The sequence below is a fragment of the Mauremys mutica genome, chromosome 11 (assembly GCF_020497125.1).
Source record: "Mauremys mutica isolate MM-2020 ecotype Southern chromosome 11, ASM2049712v1, whole genome shotgun sequence".
NCBI classification, from domain to species: Eukaryota; Metazoa; Chordata; order Testudines; family Geoemydidae; genus Mauremys; species Mauremys mutica.
Genome location: NC_059082.1, coordinates 41,066,213 through 41,086,553, shown reverse-complemented (window position 1 = coordinate 41,086,553; position 20,341 = coordinate 41,066,213). Strand labels below are relative to the sequence as shown.

The following is a 20,341-nucleotide window of genomic DNA, read 5'->3' as shown; positions in this document are numbered from 1 at the left end:
AAAAAATCAGAAGATGCATGACAATATCTACAGAGATGCTTAGTTTTGTCAATCCAACACCCACAAAGGTAACTCTCTACAAATCAGATCAGGGAATGCTGGTTTTAATATATCAGAGATAATACCATGATTCCTAAATTTGCTTCCCACTTAGATTTAAGAGGAATTCTAAGATTCCCTTACAGGGGGCTTTGGAGGGATAAAAAATACAGGCAGAACTGCAGCACTGACTCTCGGATTCTAGAGAGGATCCTAAGAACAGTCAGAGCAGTAGGAGAATTTTGCACAGAATTCTCTCCTTTGACTTGATCCCAATGATGCAGGCAAAAAGAAAAGACTGTTCCCCTAAGGCAAACTTCTTCAGAAGAATATGCTGATCACACAGCTATTTCATTTCCCTGTCAATCTTCAAGTTATTTTCAAGGACAGAAAGGTCTCTTAGGACTTTAGCTCAGCTGAATCATTGCCAAAGAAAATTTTAAAAAGAAAGCTTGTAGAAGCCTCTGCTAGTGAGTAAGACAGAACTACTTGTAATAATTATTAGTCTAAGAGTCCTTTGCATATTACTGGCTTCTTTCCATGAAGGGGATCATTTATACTATTGCTAAACAATCTTCATAAAACCTGCTTAGTATAGAAAACAAAGCAGAGAACAGCTGGATTTCTGTTTTTGCTAAAGCTGCAGGAGCTTATTTCATGTACACTCTTCAACTGAATGAGTTTACAAATTGGATCTTTATTGTACAGTATGATCTGAGGAGACCACAAGACCTAATCCTGGTTTTGACAGACTCCCTAAGTAGACTGGGCACACCACCCACACCAGCTTTCTAAAAGCTTCAGGTGCACTTAATTTCTATGTGCAGTGAATGGAGGTGTGTTAGCTGCATGTGCAAGTTAGATACACATTTGCACACTTCAAAAATTTCAGAAAGTAGGCTCTGAACTTGTCTGATTCCATATCTGTGAAAATGGAAAGAAATGTTAATGTTTGTAAAGTGTTTTGAAGATTCTTGACATCCTGCTTCCTCTCTAATTAATGAATTTGACATTCAGCTCTAGATCAGCTCCCCAGTCATCACCTTAAGCATTCTCTTAACCGTGTCTTCACTAAGCATTACTGTCCACTCTTGGCCCCATTTCTCCCTATTTCGTGCAGGTATCCTTTGTGCCAATATTTCAATTGTACAACTATCTGAACAAGTTAGTGACTAAACATTTATGCACTCAAAGCTACTTCACGAATACAAGAAATCTGGTCCTTATTTCTGAGTTCCCTCCCTCTTTCCCTGATAACTGTCTATTCAAATTAGATGTATTTCAGGTTCTCAAATCCATCAGTTTTGTGAGTTGTAACTGGTCTCTCCAATAACATAAGGCATTAAAGCCACAGAAGGGTCACTTCAATCATCGGAAGAACTGAAATTCTTTGGCTGCTTGCGAGAAGCATTTTTTCCTTCAGAAGCTTTGCCATGGTTTTGTCAAAAGGTTCTGAGTAATTTTCTGCTCGGTATTTGGATGCCACGATTAATCTGACTAAAGAATCTACTCCCAATTCTCAGTATATACACACTTCCTTGGTATAGGGTAGAATGCCATACCTTCAACTGCACAGCATAAAAGGAGAAACATCCACTACAGGAGAAGTCTTGCGAGAAGTCTTTTGCAAAACAGTGAAAAAACTTACTGTACAAAGACAACCACATCTACGTTGAGAGCCCACATATTGGCTGGGAGCAACTAGAAGTATTCCTCCAAAATGGTCCCGCTGATGTTTTTACTCCAAAATGAAAAATAAAAGGAAGCTATGGGTTCCAAACTAGGTCAGTATCATAAGAGATGCAAGTGGAGGTAGAAACAGTGAGGGTTTACACAGCTCTACAAGAAAGTAGTGTCCTTGCCTCCCTTACGATGGACAGTCAACTAAGTACTGCAAAAGGACATTTCTCTTTACTGCTTACCTGGTCTTCAGAAAAAGACCAGATAGTTTCGACTTATTCCCAAGTTTGTCCAAGATTTAGAGGCACAGGCTATATTCTCAACACCAGACACTACAACAATAGAGATGGGGCAGCCCAAGAAGCAAATGCACTGTATGCCTACCCAACATGCCCTGCAAACACTAGGTTCTCATGGGCAGGAACTGCCTTTCTTCCCTCCATAAAAAAGGAAGGATTGTCTTGTCAGTGGAATTCCTCTCAACTGCTGCCTACGCACAGAAGTAGCATATTTCTCCTTCAGAGAAGCTGGGCATGCAGTTCATATTCTGCCCTTTGTTCTAATGTCTGAACTAGATTGCTTGATGCTGCCTGAGGGAGAAGGGCATACACCTCTGAAGCTTCTTCAGTAGCTTGAAGACCTCTCAGGAATCAAGAGATAGTTTTAGATGTTACCTGAATTGAGAGTGAAATCTCTCTACTTCTCTCTTCCTGGCCTTGAGAACAGAGGGTTTGGAACCATGTAGTTGGTCAATCTCCTCCAAGCAACAGTTTGGAGCTTCCTAAGGAGGCAGACACACTGACCACATTTAACAAGTAGGCAATATCTACCAGCTGCACAGTAGTAGGAAAGCCCATGAAGGGACTGTCTGATATAAAATGCAAGACTAAAAATTCTAAATACCTGAATTAGGTTTATGTTTTTTTAAGTGTAACACAGATGGAAGTTGAAATTTATATATTCAAGCTTTGTTTAAATTTCTGAAGTTAAAGAATACCAGAATTAGGTCCTAAATGGTTGAGTTCCAGTTAAGTGTCTCTGTCACCTCTTTCCTGTTTAAGTGTTGTGAAACACCTCAGTTTGGTGTAGTACGTGTTCTTATTTTACAACGCATAGAGGATAGGTGACTTGGCTCTGGCAGACTTTCTAGACCTTAACCAAGTTAGACAATTTCTCTGACTCCCACTCCCATGTTTTAACCACAATATGTCTATTTGTATTACAGAGGGGCAACTGATCAAAAGGAAAGTTGTATTCCAGCCATTAGCTATGCTTCTTTAAGCAAACTTTGCAATCACAATTCACTGCAGCTGTTGGGGGAAGGAAGAGAAGCAAGAACCCACATCATGCGTGCTCTGTATTACAGGCATTGTACATGAACTGAGCACCATCTCCCCTGAGGCACATAATACTGGGTATGTGAAAACACTCAGGCACTCTTTACCCAGATTCCCAAAAATCAATTGCATGCCACTAAAAGGACAGAATCCAGCCATTTTTCATATTTTTCATTGTAATAAATCCTCTATAGCTGCCCACCTGATTATGCATAAATAAGGTAGTCTGGATGAATGTATAAGTAATTCAGGGAGCACTGTGGTCCTCAATTTTGGGTACGCCTCAGATTAAGCTGGAAGGAAACCGAGCTCTTGGAAGATGTGGCAGACAAGGCTATTTCTACCCTAGCAAACTCATGTCACTGTCATTTGATGAGTTTAAGGTATGACACCATAGTTTTGGAGTTGCACCATCCCCAAAAGAGACCTCTTTTTAGCTGAGATTTTCCCCTGCTTCCTCCATCACTCCTCACAAAGAATACGGAGCACTGCACAGCTTGGTCTCTACCTTTTAACTTGTTTTGCTGCAGCCTGACAACTTATCAGTAACTTGGGCTCTGCACACAAAATGGAAAGCTTCTTACAGGCCATGGATAAAAAGACGGTTACTCACCTTTGTAACTGTTGTTCTTCGAGATGTGATGCTCATATCCATTCCAATTAGGTGTGCGCGCGTCGCGTGCATGTTCGTTGGAAGATTTTTACCCTAGCAACACTCGGTGGGTCGGCTGGGCGCCCCCTGGAGTGGCACTGCTATGGCGCCGGATATATACCCCTGCCGACCCATCCGCCCCTCAGTTCCTTCTTGCCGGCTACTCCGACAGTGGGGAAGGAGGGCGGGTTTGGAATTGATATGAGCAACACATCTCGAAGAACAACAGTTACAAAGGTGAGTAACCGTCTTTTCTTCTTCGAGTGCTTGCTCATATCGATTCCAATTAGGTGATTCCCAAGCCTTAAGTAGGCGGTGGGGTCGGAGTGAGATGTTGCAGAATGCAAAACTGCTGAGCCAAAGGCTGCATCATCTCTGGACAGTTGGACCAGGCAAAGGTGTGGACCGAGGACCAGGTAGCTGCGCGACCTATCTCCTGGAAGGGCACGTGAGTCAGGAAGGCAACAAAAGAAGCCCGGGCCCTGGTGGAACGTGCAGTGAGGTGGCTCGATGGAACATGGGCCAAGTCACAGCAGGTGTGGATGCACGACGTCACCCAAGATGAAATCCTCTGGGAGGAGACAGGTAGGCGCTTCATTCAGTCTGCCAGTACGACAAAGAGTTGGGGCGTTTTACGAAAGGGCTTTGTCCGCTCGATATAAAATGCGAGCGGCCTACGGACGTGTAGGGAGTGCAATTGTTGCTCCCTTCACGATGAGTGTGGCTTCGGAAAGAAGACCGGAAGGAAAATATCCTGGTTGATATGAAAGGCCGACCCACCTTAGGGAGGAAGGCCGGATGCGGTGACAACTGCACCTTGTCCTTGTGAAACACCGTATACGGTGGGTCCACCGTGAGAGCCTGAAGCTCGGAGACTCGTCTGGCCGATGCAATGGCTACAAGGAAAACTGTCTTCCAGGACAGGTATAGCAGTGAGCAGGTTGCCAGTGGTTCGAATGGGGCAGTCATAAGTCTGGTTAGAACCAGGTTGAGGACCCAGGTTTGGGCGGGGTGGCAAACTTGGGGGTATAAGCGCTCCAAGCCCTTGAGGAACCTAGAAACCACAGGGTGTGAGAATATGGAGCGGCCACTCTCCCCTGGGTGGAAGGTAGAGATGGCTGCCAAGTGTAGCCTCAATGATGACACCGCCAGGCCCTGCCGATTGAGAGACCAGAGGTAGTCCAAGATGGAATGGATCGGGACCTCGGTGGGAGTAACATTGTGCGTTTCACACCAGCAGGAGAAACGCTTCCACTTGGCCAGATATGTTAACCGAGTGGAAGGTTTCCTACCACTCAGAAGAACCTGTTGAACCGAGGCAGAGCAACGTAACTCGTATCGGTTTAGCCACGCAGCAGCCATGCTGTGAGGTGCAGGGATTGCAGGTCTGGGTGGTGAAGTCGACCGTGATCCTGTGTTATGAGGTCTGGGCAAAGAGGCAGGGGAATTGGGTTGGCTATCGACAAGTCTAGCAACATGGTGTACCAGTGCTGCCTGGGCCACGCTGGAGCGATCATGATCGGGTGCACTCTGTCCTTGCGGAGTTTTAGCAGGACCCTGTGAACCAGCGGGAATGGTTGAAAAGCATACAGCAGATGGCTCGTCCACGGTATCAGAAAAGCATCCAAGATCGAGCCCGGGGAGAGGCCTTGGACTGAACAGAACGTCTGGCACTTCCTGTTCTCGCGAGAAGCGGAGAGGTCTATGCGGGGAAAGCCCAACTTCCGGAAAACGGAATGGAAAACATCCGGATGAATCGACCACTCGTGAGACAAGAAGGATCTGCTGAGGCGATCCACCAGAGTGTTCCGGACCCCTGGGAGAAAGGACGCTACCAGGCCTATCGATTGGGCTATGCAGAAGTCCGAGAGCTGGATAGCTTCCTGCAAAGAGGGGAGGATCGTGCGCCTCTCTGCTTGTTTATGTAATACATGGCCGCTGTGTTGTCTGTGAACACTGAGACACAACGGCCTTGTAGGTGCTGCTGAAACGCCTGGCACGCAAGGCGGACTGCTCTCAGCTCTCGGACATTGCTGTGCAAGGCAGCTCTTGAGGTGACCAAAGGCTCTGAGTGCAAAACTGATGAAGGAGGACACCCCAGCCGAGAGATGAGGCGTCCGTCGTGAGGGACACCGAGGGGTGAGGTGGATGGAACGGCATCCCTGCACACACCAGGGAGGGCGTTGACCACCAGTCGAGGGAGCCTAGGATGCTTGGGGGGATCGAGACAATCATGTCTATGCTGTCTCTGCCCGGGTGGTACAGCGAGGTGAGCCACGATTGGAGTGGACGGAGGCGAAGCCTGGCGTGTTTGGTTACGAACGTGCAGGCAGCCATGTGACCCAGGAGACCTAGGCACGTACGAGCCGAAGTTGTCGGAAAGTTCCGTAGACCTTGTATAATTATTACCATCGCCTGAAACTGAGGCTGAGGCAAGCAGGCCATGGCGTTCCGTCTATTGACAGACTGGACGACAAGGGAGCAGGGGGGAGGATGTATGCCCCCTGGAGGGTACGATGTACTTGCGTTCGACTCCCCTGCCCTTGGGCGGGATAGTGGCTGGAGACTGCCAGATGGTATCCGCATTGGCCTGGATCGTCCGAATGAACGGTAGGGCCACTCTAGTGGGGGCGTCAGCCGACAGAATGGCTAAGACCGGATCCTCTATGTCCGAGATTTCCTCCACTTGGAGGTTCATATTGAGTGCCACCCGTCTTAGGAGGTCCTGATGGGCCCTCAAGTCGATTGGAGGAGGGCCCGAGGAGGGATGTCCCCACCACCGCCTCATCTGGAGAGGAGGAAAAAGAAAGGTCGGGGACAAGCGGGTCCTGTGTGGGCTCGTGCTCCTGGACGACCTCCTGTTCCGGTGCTAACTGTCGCCTGTGGCACCCAGTGGTCTGACGGAACAGAGCGAGATGGTATCACAGGTACGCCTTTGGCCTGGTGGTACACCCAAGGTGTCCAGAATGACCACTGATAGGGCTCCTGGAAGACTCTGGTGGGCACATCCGAAACACAGTACTGTGCATATGAAGTGTCTACGCGGGACAACACTGATGCATGTGTGGATGGCCATGGAGGAGCTGAAAAGCCCTTGGTAGAGTCACCCTCTCTAGCTGACGTCGCTCGATGCGGCACCAGGGACCGGTACCGGGCGGGAGCGAGAACGGGACCTGCCACCGGAGCGGTGCCGGGAGGTCGACCGAGATCTCGAGGTTCGATGTCGAGAGTGGCTACGGGAGTCCCGGTGCCTGGAGCTGAATCGGTGCCAAGTGTATCGGGCCAGCGAACGGGACGCTGACCGGTGCTGCGAGTACGACCGGTACCGAAGTGGAGAACGGTGCCGGGACTGCGAGCGGCTTCGGGACCTGGATTGGCAACAGGACCGAGAACATCTGCGGTACCGCGATCGTGAACGGTGCCGCTCTGAGGTGCCGACGGAGGGTGGTCTGATCAAGGCAGGCTTGCCGATCGACTATATAACCCGCACCGGCGGTGCCGGGGGTTGAGACAGCGCAGGCGCTGTCATTGCAATCAACTCCCTCGCCGTGGAAAATGTCTCAGGTGTGGAGGGAATAGTGAGCTCAACCACGGCTCGCACCGGGGAGCTTTCGGGCACCGGACGTGACGGCTCTTGCGTGGCCGGAATCGACGGTGCCGATATTATCGGTGCCACGGCAGGTACCGGTGCCGGGCGGTCCGACTTAGTATAGCGCTCGGGCTGCGGAGCAGGTGGCTCTGACGCAGCAGGAGTCTTGTGCCTCTTCACACTCGGGGAGAGGGATCGGTGCCAAGCGGATGTCGGTGCCGGCGACGGCCGGTGCCGAGAGGCCTTGGCAGTACCGGGGATCCGGTGCCAAAGGAGTGCTTCTTGAAGACTGACCAGCGCTCGGTGCCGAAGGCGAAGGAGTAAGAGCTGCCTCTCTCAGGAGCTGCTTGAGACGAAAGTCCCGCTCTCCCTTTTGTTCTCGGCTTAAAGGCCTTACAAATGCGGCACTTATCTGTTAGGTGAGATTCCCCAAGGCACTTAAGACAGGAGTCGTGGGGATCTCTTGTCGGCATCGGCTTGTGGCAGGCCGAGCTTTGAAACTCGGTGAACCGGGCATAGGCCCCGGCACCGGGTGCGGGGAAGGGGATAATCCCCGAACCCCTGTGAACTATATACACTAACTATAGTGCCAACGAATAAAGTTAACTACAACTATATAAATAAGAACTATATACACAAGAATAACGAGAGAACTACGAGTAGCTAGGGAAGTGGAGGTCAGCTAAGCCACGCTCCATTGTTCCAACGACCGACACGGGCGGTAAGAAGGAACTGAGAGGCGGATGGGTCGGCAGGGGTATATATCCAGCGCCATAGTGGCGCCACTCCAGGGGGCGCCCAGCCGACCCACCGAGTGTTGCTAGGGTAAAAATCTTCTGACGAACATGCACGCGGCGCACGCACACCTAATTGGAATCGATATGAGCAAGCACTCGAAGAAGAACTCTGGCTTATTCAGACGTTGTTTAGGAATCAACTATAAAGACAGAGAACTAAAGAATTAGAATAGTTTAAATGTGTTTTCTTAAATAGGTTATTAAAAATAGAAATTACTTTTTTTTTTAAATAATTTGCTTTGGGGAATGAGGACTTTTTGGTTGTCCTTTGTATTTTCAGGGTATACAACTTGGGTTTTTATGGAATCAGAAAAATGGCTGGTTGATTATGTGTTTCTGGCAGTGCTCAATGTGCTAAGTGCAGTACAAAGGAAGGCACAGTACCTGCCACAACAGGCTTGCAATCTCGCCAGGGAAATGAAATAATGGACACAAACATAATTACATAAGAACTTAAGAATGGCCGTACCGGGTCAGACCAAAGGTCCATCTAGCCCAGTATCTGTCTACCGACAGTGGCCAATGCCAGGTGCTCCAGAGAGAGTGAACCTAACAGGCAATGATCAAGTGATCTCTCTCCTGCCATCCATCTCCATCCTCTGACGAACAGAGGCCAGGGACACCATTCTTACCCATCCTGGCTAATAGCCATTTATGGACTTAGCCACTATGAATTTATCCAGTTCCCTTTTAAACATTGTTATAGTCCTAGCCTTCACAACCTCCTCAGGTAAGGAATTCCACAAGTTGACTGTGCGCTGCGTGAAGAAGAACTTCCTTTTATTTGTTTTAAACCTGCTGCCTATTAATTTCATTTGGTGACCCCTAGTTCTTGTATTATGGGAATAAGTAAATAACTTTTCCTTATCCACTTTCTCAACATCACTCATGATTTTATATACCTCTATCATATCCCCCCTTAGTCTTTTCTTTTCCAAGCTGAAGAGTCCTAGCCTCTTTAATCTTTCCTCGTATGGGACCCTCTCCAAACCCCTAATCATTTTAGTTGCCCTTTTCTGAATCTTTTCTAGTGCTAGAATATCTTTTTTGAGGTGAGGAGACCACATCTGTACACAGTATTCGAGATGTGGGCGTACCATGGATTTATATAAGGGCAATACTATATTCTCAGTCTTATTCTCTATCCCCTTTTTAATGATTCCTAACATTGTTTGCTTTTTTGACCACCTCTGCACACTGCGTGGACATCTTCAGAGAACTATCCACGATGACTCCAAGATCATTTTCCTGACTCATGGTAGCTAAATTATCCCCCATCATATTGTATGTATAGTTGGGGTTATTTTTTCCAATGTGCATTACTTTACATTTATCCACATTAAATTTCATTTGCCATTTTGTTGCCCAATCACTTAGTTTTGTGAGATCTTTTTGAAGTTCTTCACAATCTGCTTTGGTCTTAATTATCTTGAGCAGTTTAGTATCATCTGCAAACTTAGCCACCTCACTGTTTACCCCTTTCTCCAGATCATTTATGAATAAATTGAATAGGATTGGTCTGAGGACTGACCCTTGGGGAACACCACTAGTTACCCCTCTCCATTCTGAAGATTTACCATTAATTCCTACCCTTTGTTCCCTGTTTTTTAACCAGTTCTCAATCCATGAAAGGACCTTCCCTTTTATCCCATGACAGCTTAATTTACTTAAGAGCCTTTGGTGAGGGACCTTGTCAAAGGCTTTCTGGAAATCTAAGTACACTATGTTCACCGGATCCCCCTTGTCCACATGTTTGTTGACCCCTTCAAAGAACTCTAATAGATTAGTAAGACACGATTTCCCGTTACAGAAACCATGTTGACTACTGCTCAACAGTAGTAAAAAATTAATTCTAAGGTGGCAACATTTGAACGTATAAGCAATAACCCAAACAGCACCATTCACTGGGATCTACATGATATCCCCTATGCCATCATTCCTGTTTAAGAAAGGTGCCACAACTATGATTTTTAAATTCTCTAATAATCTATTCTAATTGAAATGTCTTGTTCTCATTCAATATTACCCTAGCCTAGTATGATCTCACCTCTGTTCAGCCAGAGTTCAGTATAAAATAAGTGTAGGGTGAAAAAGCTGCCTTCTGTGCATGACATTTGCAACTGTCAAGATATTTTTAAGTAATACAACCATTAAATTAAGGTTCTACTTACCAGTTTGATCGCTACATATTCATTGGTATAGAGATTTTTGCCTGTGAAAAAGAGAAAGACTTTCAGCATCACATGTATGATAGACAATATTCCTAGCCTAAGGAGTCATCCATGATAAAGTCTCATTGTGCACTGTAAGTGCAAAGAGCAATTTAGACAATATAATGAACAAACCCAACATAAGTATAATTATTAATAATCCACAATAAGTATTATAGCTCACCAAGCTAGACTAGAAACAGCTTGCACTAATTCATAGCGGATAAAAATTGATTTAAAAAAATTATATCTGATTTTTACTTAAATCTGATTTATTTAAATTAAAGGCTTTTTAGAAAATAAACCAATTTAAAATTAAAATAGAAGATTATGAAAACCTAAACGTATGATCATCTATTACAAATATTAACCAGTACACCTCTGCTGCCGTTTTAAACAGAGTCAAACCACTGAACTGGTAGAAGTCACTGGCTAAGCTTATCGAACCAGAGTTTATTGAAGTGCTAAACCAGCTTTTGAAAGTAGTAGCCTCTTCTGCAAGTGCAGAAAGAATATTTTCTTGATTTCAGTTTATTCAACTAGTTTAGTTCAATAGCTAGTTCATTCAAAGTTAAAAAACCAATGGGAGTTGAAAAGGCAGAAAAGCTTGTCTTCCTCTTCCAATCTAAGAATCAAGTAGGTGTGAGAGGATGAGATATACTAATTCTAAAATCTTGAAGGAATGGTAACCAAAAACAAGTTCAATTCACTAACTACAGATAATACTTCCATTGTTTAATACATTTTGATAACCTTTCTGAGAAGCATGCTGGATACATAAGAAATTTTTTTTAAATGGTTTTATTTAACTAATAAAAAAACTTTCTAAACACTGTTTTTGTGCATTTAATTGAATTGGAATTTCCATCCAAACAGAGCTTGACACAAATTACAAGTAAAAAATTAATCAGTTTTCTAAAATAAAAAAAAATATAACAATTAGAAATCTGAATAAATGTCAGTTAAGCTATCTAACTACCATATATACTCGTTCATTAGTCCGTTCGTTTATAAGCCGACCCCCCCCCATCCCCAAGATGGATAGGTAACAATAGCAAAAACTGTATGACCCTTTCATAAGCCAACCCTATATTTCAGGGGTTGGGAAACTTTGGCTCCTGGCCTGTCAGGGTAAGCCGCTAGCAGGCCTGGCCACGGTTAGCTATTCCCAGACAATGGGAGCTGCAGGAAGAGGCATGGGCCGAGGGATATGCTGGCCGTCACTTCCTGCAGCTCCCATTGGCTGGGAACAGCAAACCGCATCCATGCCTGTGGATGCTACAGGTAAATAAAATGACAATGTATTACACATTCAATTCAACAATTCCATAGAGCTTAAAATCATCAAATTTTGGTGTAGACCCCTTGATAAGCTGACCCGCGCTCTTTGATGTTTCACTTTTTTACCAAGAATGTTCAGCTTATGAACGAGTATATATGGTAATTGCCTAAACACATTTGCATAGACAGTGTTCTCCTGATTAGCAAAGAACAGCACAAAATTTAGTGTAAAGACTATTTTGGCTACATTTACTCTGCACCGCAGTGCGGATTATGGTGATACGAATAACAAAGAGTTGAACTTTAACTGCCCCGTGTGGACGCTGCTGACGAAACTAAAAGGCACCTACTCTGTGTTAACATAGAGGATTACATTAACATGAACTGGGCACCTTTTAGTTTGCGCCAGCAGTGTCCACACAGGGCAGTTTGACTGCAACTTTTTGGCATGCTCTGCAATTCACAGCCCCGTAGTCTGCACTGTGTTGCAGTGCACACAAGCCTTAAATTGAAAATCAACATGTTTCAATAGTTACCAATCACTGAAAAATCAACCTCTCTTTAGAAAGATAGAGTACAAATACTAAGCCCAATTCAAGTCAATTATTTAAATAGATTTAAATCAGCAAGCAGAAAACCTCATTATTAAAGTTGGTGATTTAAATAAATCCACCCTTCACTAATTAGCAAGGTACCAAAGTTTTGCAGCTCTCTACATACACTGACTGATATATTGTCTGTGTAGCATTCATGTTCAATACATATATTCAGTGATGTTCCCTAAGCATTTTATGCTTTATTTGTACCACAACCAAAAGATATGTGAGGCATCTTTCTACAGTTTGTTACAAATGTATTCACATCACAAGAAACCAAGAGAAGCTACTAAATCTTACTGCTTTCAGAATTAAGTTTCCTCTAGGAACATGAATCAGGCTAGAAATTACAGGCAGTCGCTTTACTGGTTTTCAGTGCTGAGGCCTATGATGGAGGTACACCTACCTAATAACGTGACAGGCATACTGCTTTTACTTCTACTGCACTGCATTTGCATAGACGTATTTTCTATACGTTAACACAAAGACTATCCTTAGAATCTGGAAAGATCAATAGAACTCTGATGGTTGCAAAATGGAAATACTATTGAACTGCCCCAAACCTGAACTATTATTCACTGGCAGGTAATGAAGGAAAATAAGGGCATGTACTACTGCATAGAGGTAAAAATCAGTGTTCTCAGGATCTCAAAACCTGGGGAGCATATTAAATTTGTCACCAATTCATAACATGCTTGGAGCCAGCTGAAAGTTGTGCATAGTGGGCCATCCAAATGTGCTATCATATCTGGAGGAATGCCAGCTACCCACACTCCATTTGAGAACGAGAACAATTCTATAACTAAAATGCAGCAGTCCAGCTGCCTAAGCTGACAGTGACAAAAGGTGTTAAAATGTACTACTAAGCTAAAGGTGCTGCCTCTCAAGGCTTCCACCTGGGATGCCTAACTGACAGATGCCGCACTGAGTAACGTGCATTGGTCAAACATTTTCCAGAAGCTGGATTTTACTAAAAAGATGCATACAGCTGTAAGTCTCAATCCATATTGTTTAGTGCCACAGGAACCACAAAGTCCCAGAGCCTGGGCTCCAGCCTGAGCCTGAATATGTACATTGCAATTTTATAGCCCCTGAAGCCCAAGTCAGCTGATATGGATCAGCCGTGGATGTTTTATTGCAGTGCAGACATACACAAAGAGAAACCTCATGAAATATGGTGTATGGCAGGTCAGCCATGAGTGCTCCCAGTTCACTCATGCATCTGGCTAAAGTGATAGCGACTAAAAAGACAACCTTCATGTATAGATCCAACATGGAAAATGGGCCATCAGTTCCAAGGGTAGTCCAGTAAGTACTGAGAGTATCAGGTTGAGGTCCTATTGCAGTGAGAGTTTCACCACTGGTATGAAGGTTCTAACAAGACTTTTCGGGAATCAAATTGTGGTAGAGTGAGTAAAGATAGAGGCTTCTGTTGGAGGAGGCAGACCCTGCAGCAAGCTGATGGATAGTCCTGAGGTCCTGGTGATAGTCTAAAATAGCAAGGATACCTGCTGATTCTGGGGATAACCGATTTTGTTGCATCCAAATAAATAAGTGTCACACTTCAGCTAGAAAGCATTTTCTAGTGGAGACTTTTCCGCTGTAATGGAGAATAGTCTGAATGGCTTCAAAACATGAAAGCTCTAGGTCTGACACCCATCTGAATACCAGGCCACAAGATGAAGGTCTAGGTGGCATTCTCTTCTGACCCAAAAGAGGTTGGATAATGATGGGAGGATGGGTTGACATGCAGAGGAGGTCCAGAAACAGGAATTGTCTGGGCCAGTTGGGTGTGATGAAAATGTTAGAAATTTCGTCCCTTTTGTGACAAACTTTTCATAGAACCTGAGGTAGCGGGGGATGGGAGGAAAGGAGTGCCTCAGGTGGTCTGTCCAGGATAACAGAAGGGCATTGCCCTTGGAATCTTGGACCTAGTGCTGCTTTAGAGCAGTATTGGTTGAATTTCTTGTTCATCTGAAAAGCGAACAGGTCCCAAGATGGTGTTCCCCACTGGGCGAACAAGTCATTCAGGACGGAACTGCATATCTCCCGCTCATGGTCTGTGGAGAGGTGCCTGCTGAAATTGTCTGCCACAGAATTCTGTGTAGCTGGTAGGTCTGGCACTGAGAGTGTGATGCAGTTGCTCATGCACCACTTCCATGACTTGACTGCCTCTATACAAAGAGAATGCGATTTTGCGCCACCTTGGTTTTATGTAAAATATGGTTGTCACGTTGTCTGACATTATAAGGATATGATGAAACCGTATAAGTGGAAGCAATGCACTGCACTCTAGGTGGACTGCCCTCAGCTCCAGGAGATTAATATGCATTCTGGCCTCCCAAGGAGACCATGTGTTTGTGCAGTGTGATTGTCCAGGATGAGAAGCCGACATACAAGAGATGCGTCTGTAATAATGGTCATATCGGGTGGGGGTGGAAGGAAAGGGACCCTTGTGCACACATCCACCATACCAGGGAAGCTGCGACCTTGAAAAGGACTATCATCTTGGTATTCATGTTGTCTCTGTCTGATGAGACTGGAGCCAGGCCTGCATGCAACAGAGATGAAGCCTGGTTCTGCTCAATATCTTCGTCAGTGATTTAGATAATGGCAAACTTATAAAGTTTGTGGATGATACCAAGCTGGTAGGGCTTGCAAGTACTTTGGAGGATAGGATTAAAATTTAAAATGATCTAGACAAACTGGAGAAATGGTCTGAAGAAAACAGGATGAAATTCAATAAGGACAAATGCAAAGTACTCCACTTAGGAAGGAACAATCAGTTGCACACAGACAAAATGGGAAATGAATGCCTAGAAATGAGTACTGCAAAAAGGGATCTGGGGGTCATAGTGGATCACAAGCTAAATATGAGTCAACAGTGTAACACTGTTTCAAAAAAAGCAAACATCATTCTGAGATGTATTAGCAGGAGTGTTGTAAGCAAGACGCGAGAAGTAATTCTTCCACTCTACTCTGCACTGATCAGGCCTCAACTGGAGTACTGTGTCCAGTTCTGGGTTCCACATTTCAGGAAAGATGTGGACAAACTGGAGAAAGTCCTGAAAAGAGCAACACAAATGATTAAAAGGTCTAGAAAACATGACCTATGGGAGAAAATTTAAAAAATGGGTCTGTTTATTCTGGAAAAGAGAAAACTGAGAGCGGTCATAACTGTTTTCAAGTACATAAAAAGATTTTTACAAGGAAGGAGAAAAAATATTCTCCTTAACCTTTGAGGATAGAACAAGAAGCAATGTGCTTAAATTGCAGCAAGGGTGGTTTAGGCAGGACATTAGGAACAACTTCTAAACGACCCTGACAGTGAAGAACTGGAATAAATTGTCCAGGAACATCATGAAATCTCCATCACTGGAAGTTTTAAAGAGCAAGTTACATAAACCTGTCAGGGATGGTCTAGATAATACTGAGACCTGCCATGAGTGCAGGGGCCTGGACTAGATGACCTCTTGATGTCCTTGCCAGTCTTATGATTCTATTAATGGCATTACATAGGCACAGGCAGTCATGCAGCCTAATTAAGGAAAGACAGACCCTAACTATGGTCGATGGTAAGTTCTTTTATGTTCATGGCCCTCAGTCTAAGTATGTCTTCACTGATGTTGAGTCCAGGGTTGCTCCTATAAAATCTATGGTTTCCATTGGAATCACATGGGACTTTTCACTATTTATACAGACATCCAACAATTCCAGAAGACAAAGCAAGAATAGTGTCACCAACTGGACCTCCTTGTTGGATCTGCTCATCAGCAGCCAGCCGTCCACATATGGACAGACGGTGTGGCCGTTTTGTCTCATCTGGGCAACCACTGAGGAGACCTGTGTGAAGTGACAATACAACATGTTTTTTACAGGTTTTATAGGTTCAAACCATTATAATAGTCCATTTATGGTATAACATGCAAAGCAGCACCGGTATGCTCTACATTTCAGTCATCTTCCACACATTTCAAATCTTTGTAGTATGCAACTGTGGCAGACATTGGAGCTATTACATCTACTAGATAGTGTGCTTAGACTTTTAGAAAGCCTTTGACAAGGACCCTCACCAAAGGCTCTTAAGCAAAGTAAGCTGTCATGGGTAAGAGGGAAGATTCTCTCATGGACTGGTAACTGGTTAAAAGACAGAAAACAAAAGGGAGAAATAAATGGATAGTTTTCAGAATGGAGAGGTAAATAGTGGTGTCCCCCAAGGGTCTGTACTGGGTCTAGTACCATTCAACATATACATACATGATCTGGAAAAATGGGTAAACAGTGAGGTGGCAAAATCTGCAGATGATACAAAATTACTCAAGATAGTTAAATCTAAAGCAGACTGCAAAGAGCTACAAAGGGCTCTCACAAAACTGGCTGTCTGGGCAACAAAATGGCAGATGAAACTCAGTGTTGATAAATGCAAAGTAATGCACATTGGAAAACAATCCCAACAATACACACAAAATGATGGAGGTCTAAATTAGCTGCTACCACTCAAGAAAGATCTCAGGGTCATTGTGGATAGTTCTCTGAAAAAATCCGCTTAATGTGAAGCAGCAGTCAAAAAAGCTAACAGAGTGTTAGGAACTATTAGAAAAGGGTTAGATAATAAGACAGTAAATATTATAATGACACTATATAAATCCATGGTACACCCACATTTTGAATATTGTGTGCCTTCTGATCACCCCATCTCAAAAAAGATATATTGGAATTGGAAAAGGTTCAAAAAAGGACAACAAAAATGATTAGGAGTATAGAACAGCTTCCATATGAGGAAAGATTAAAAAGATTGGGACTTCTCAGCTTGGAAAAGAGACAACTAAGGGGGGATATGAAGGTCTATAAAATCATGAGTGGTGTGGAGAAAGTAAATAAGTACTATTTACTCCTTTTCATAGCACAAGAACTAGGGGTCACCAAATGAAAATAATAGGCATCATGTTTAAATCAAACAATAGGAAATATTGCTTCACAACACGCACAGTCAACCTGTGGAACTCTTTGCCAGAGGATGCTGAATGCCAAGACTATCACAGGTTTCAAAAAAGAACTAGATAAGTTCTTGAAGGATGAGTCTGTGACAGGTTCAGTCACAAAGATCCTCTTGGGACTGTCGCCTGATGTGCTGAAATTACCTCTGAGCTCGTTTTCCCTGCCATCTTCGGACTCCAGAACCTTGCCTTGTTGAGCCAGACACACTAGCCTGCTATAACACAGACCAAGGGTCTGGGACAGGCCCCAAAGCTGCAGACTTTCACTGAACAAATTACCTGCCTCCAGCATCCAGACACCCAGCTCCCAATGGGATCCAAACCCCAAACAAATCTGTTTTACTCTGTATAAAGCTTATACAGGGTTAATTCATTGTTTGCCTTCTATATCACTGATAGAGAGATATGCACAGCTGTCTGCTCTCCCAGGTATTAATCGCTTACTCTGGGTTTAATAAAATGACTTTTTAAAATTAATAAGTATAAAAAGTAGGATTTAAGTGGTTTCAAGTAATAAAAGACAGAACAAAGTAAGTCGCCAAGCAAAATAAAGCAAAAACACGCAAGAATAAGACTAATACATTATGAAACTGATTACAGGTAATATCACACCCTCAGATGTTCCAATAAGCTTCTTTCACAGACTAGACTCCTTCCTAGTCTGGGCCCAATCTTTTCCACTGATACAGTCCCTTGTTAGTTCCAGCAGACATCTCAGGTGGTAAAGCAGGGGTCTTCTCATGACTAGCAGCCCCTTTTGTCCTGCTCCACCCCCTTTTATAGCTTTGGCACAAGGTGGAAATCTTTTGTCTGTGCTTGCCCCACCCCCGCCTCATCAATGGAAAAGTACAAGGATTAAGATGGATTTCAGTATCATGTGATATGGTCACATCACTGTAAGACCCGTAGGCTCCATTCTTCCTGGGTTGGCCCACACGTAGACAGGGAGGCTTGCAGATAAATAAACCATTTACAACTAACTGTCCTAGTCAATGGGAGCCATCAATATTCTAAACCACCATTAATGGCCCACACTTTGCATAATTACAATAGGACCTCAGAGTTATACTTCTTATTTCTAGCTGCAGATATAAGAATGATACATGCATACAAATAGGAGGAATATATTCAGTAGTTTATAACCTGTTATGATACAAGAGACCTTTTGCATAAAGCATATTCCAGTTACATCATATTCACACTCATAAGCATATTTCCATAAAATATATAGAGTGCAACATCACAGGGTCCATCAATGGCTGTCCCTCGCCTCTGTCAGAAGCTGGGAATGGGTGACAGAGGATGGATCACTTGATTACCTGTTCTGTTCATTCCCTCTGGGGCACCTGGCACTGGTCACTGTCAGAAGACAGAATACTGGGTTAGATGGCCCTTTGGCCATATTGGGGAGACCTTTCTTATGTTCTATTCATGGTGAATAAGAACACAAAGAAACAAGCTAGGCAATGGGTAGAATAGCAAACACACCCCACACACAAAGAAACCTGAGAAAAGGGTAGATAGTAGTAAAAAGCCATCCCTCACAACACCCAGGAAACAGAGGTGCAGAGCAGAAATGAATAGAAAGCACCATCTCACTTCCAGCAAAGAGTTTTCAGATCTGACTTCTATCAGGCAGACGTTTATCTAAAAGCTTGAGGCTCTACAGCAATATCCTGGAACAGCATCCCTAGAGGAACTTCAGCACCCTGCTTTCCTGAGCATCTGGAAGTTAATGTGTAACATTAATAAATAAAGAATAATGAAGTTTTAGCTCCTGATACTGCAAACACTTATCCAAATGCTTAACATTTCAATGCGCTTAGTCAGTGGATGTCAAGGTTCCTCCCCCACTCTGAACTTTAGGGTACAGATGTGGGGACCTGCATAAACACTTCTAAGCTTAACTACCAGCTTAGATCTGGTTTCGCTGCCACCATCCAGATTCCTCAGTCTGGAACACCCCCTTTCCTCCCAAAACCTTCCCGTCCCTGAGTAGCCTTGAGAGACCTTTTCACCAAGTTCCTGGTGAACACCAATCCAACCCCTTGGATCTTAACACAAGGAGAATTTAACCATCCCCCCTCCTTTCCCCCACCAATTCCTGGTGAGTCCAGATCCAATCCCCTTGGATCTTAAAACAAGGAAAAATCAATCAGGTTCTTAAAAAGAAAGCTTTTAATTAAAGAAAGAAAGGTAAAAATCATCTCTGTAAAATCAGGATGGAAAATACTTTACAGGGTAATCAGATTCATATAGCCCAGAGGAACCCCCTCTAGCCTTAGGTTCAAAGTTACAGCAAACAGAGGTAAAATCCTCTCAGCAAAAAGGAACATTTACAAGTTGAGAAAACAAAAATAAGACTAACACGCCTTGCCTGGCTGTTACTTACAAGTTTGAAATATGAGAGACTGGTTCCGAAAGATTTGGAGAGCCTGGATTGATGTCTGGTCCCTCTTAGTCCCAAGAGCGAATAACCCCCAAAACAAAGAGCACAAACAAAAGACTTCCCCCCACCAAGATTTGAAAGTATCTTGTCCCCTTATTGGTCCTTTGGGTCAGGTGTCAGCCAGGTTTCCTGAGCTTCTTAACCCTTTACAGGTAAAAGGATTTTGGTGTCTCTGGCCATGAGGGATTTTATAGTATTGCACACAGGAGGGCTGTTCCCTTCCCTTTATAGTTATGACAGTGGATCATGTGAATAAAGTTATATATCTGTTCAAGTGTTCATAGGATCATTGCTTTCATTTTCAATATTTTGGTTTATGCCTATAGCACTTTTGTAAAATTAATATACTCTCTCAATAGTGGCATTTAAAAATGATGTATACATTTTTAGTTATGTAGATTTTAAAGTTGCAGTAGCACAGATTTTTCAAATTAGTTTTTACAAATCCTCGACCTAATTTAAAACAATGATTACTTTTAAAAGTGAATTAAATAGTCTTTATTTAAATTGCTCCATTTTCATTTTCTCAGGGCTGGCAGGATAGTACTATTTCTTGTATTTGCAGTTAGTTGGTAGAAGGTCAGGAGATGCTAAAAACTAAGAAGAGAGACAAGTTTTCCTCTAAAGACTGACTGAATTGCTACCTAAATCAGATCATTTCAGGATGCAATTGAAGAGCTTGACAGGAAGGAACTGTTAGAATAAAGCCATTAG

The 20,341-nt window shown here is 43.8% G+C and overlaps 1 protein-coding gene across 3 annotated transcripts in view; it reads right to left on the bottom strand.

Annotated features, from left to right (window-relative positions):
* CSNK1G1 (casein kinase 1 gamma 1) overlaps positions 1-20,341 on the bottom strand; it is a 287,722-nt gene that overhangs the window by 132,316 nt on the left and 135,065 nt on the right. For all 3 annotated transcript variants that reach the window (XM_044979672.1, XM_044979674.1, XM_044979675.1), the window contains exon 3: positions 10,266-10,306. In XM_044979672.1, the coding sequence (XP_044835607.1) occupies positions 10,266-10,306 (41 nt within the window). The remainder of the gene's footprint in view (positions 1-10,265; positions 10,307-20,341) is intronic.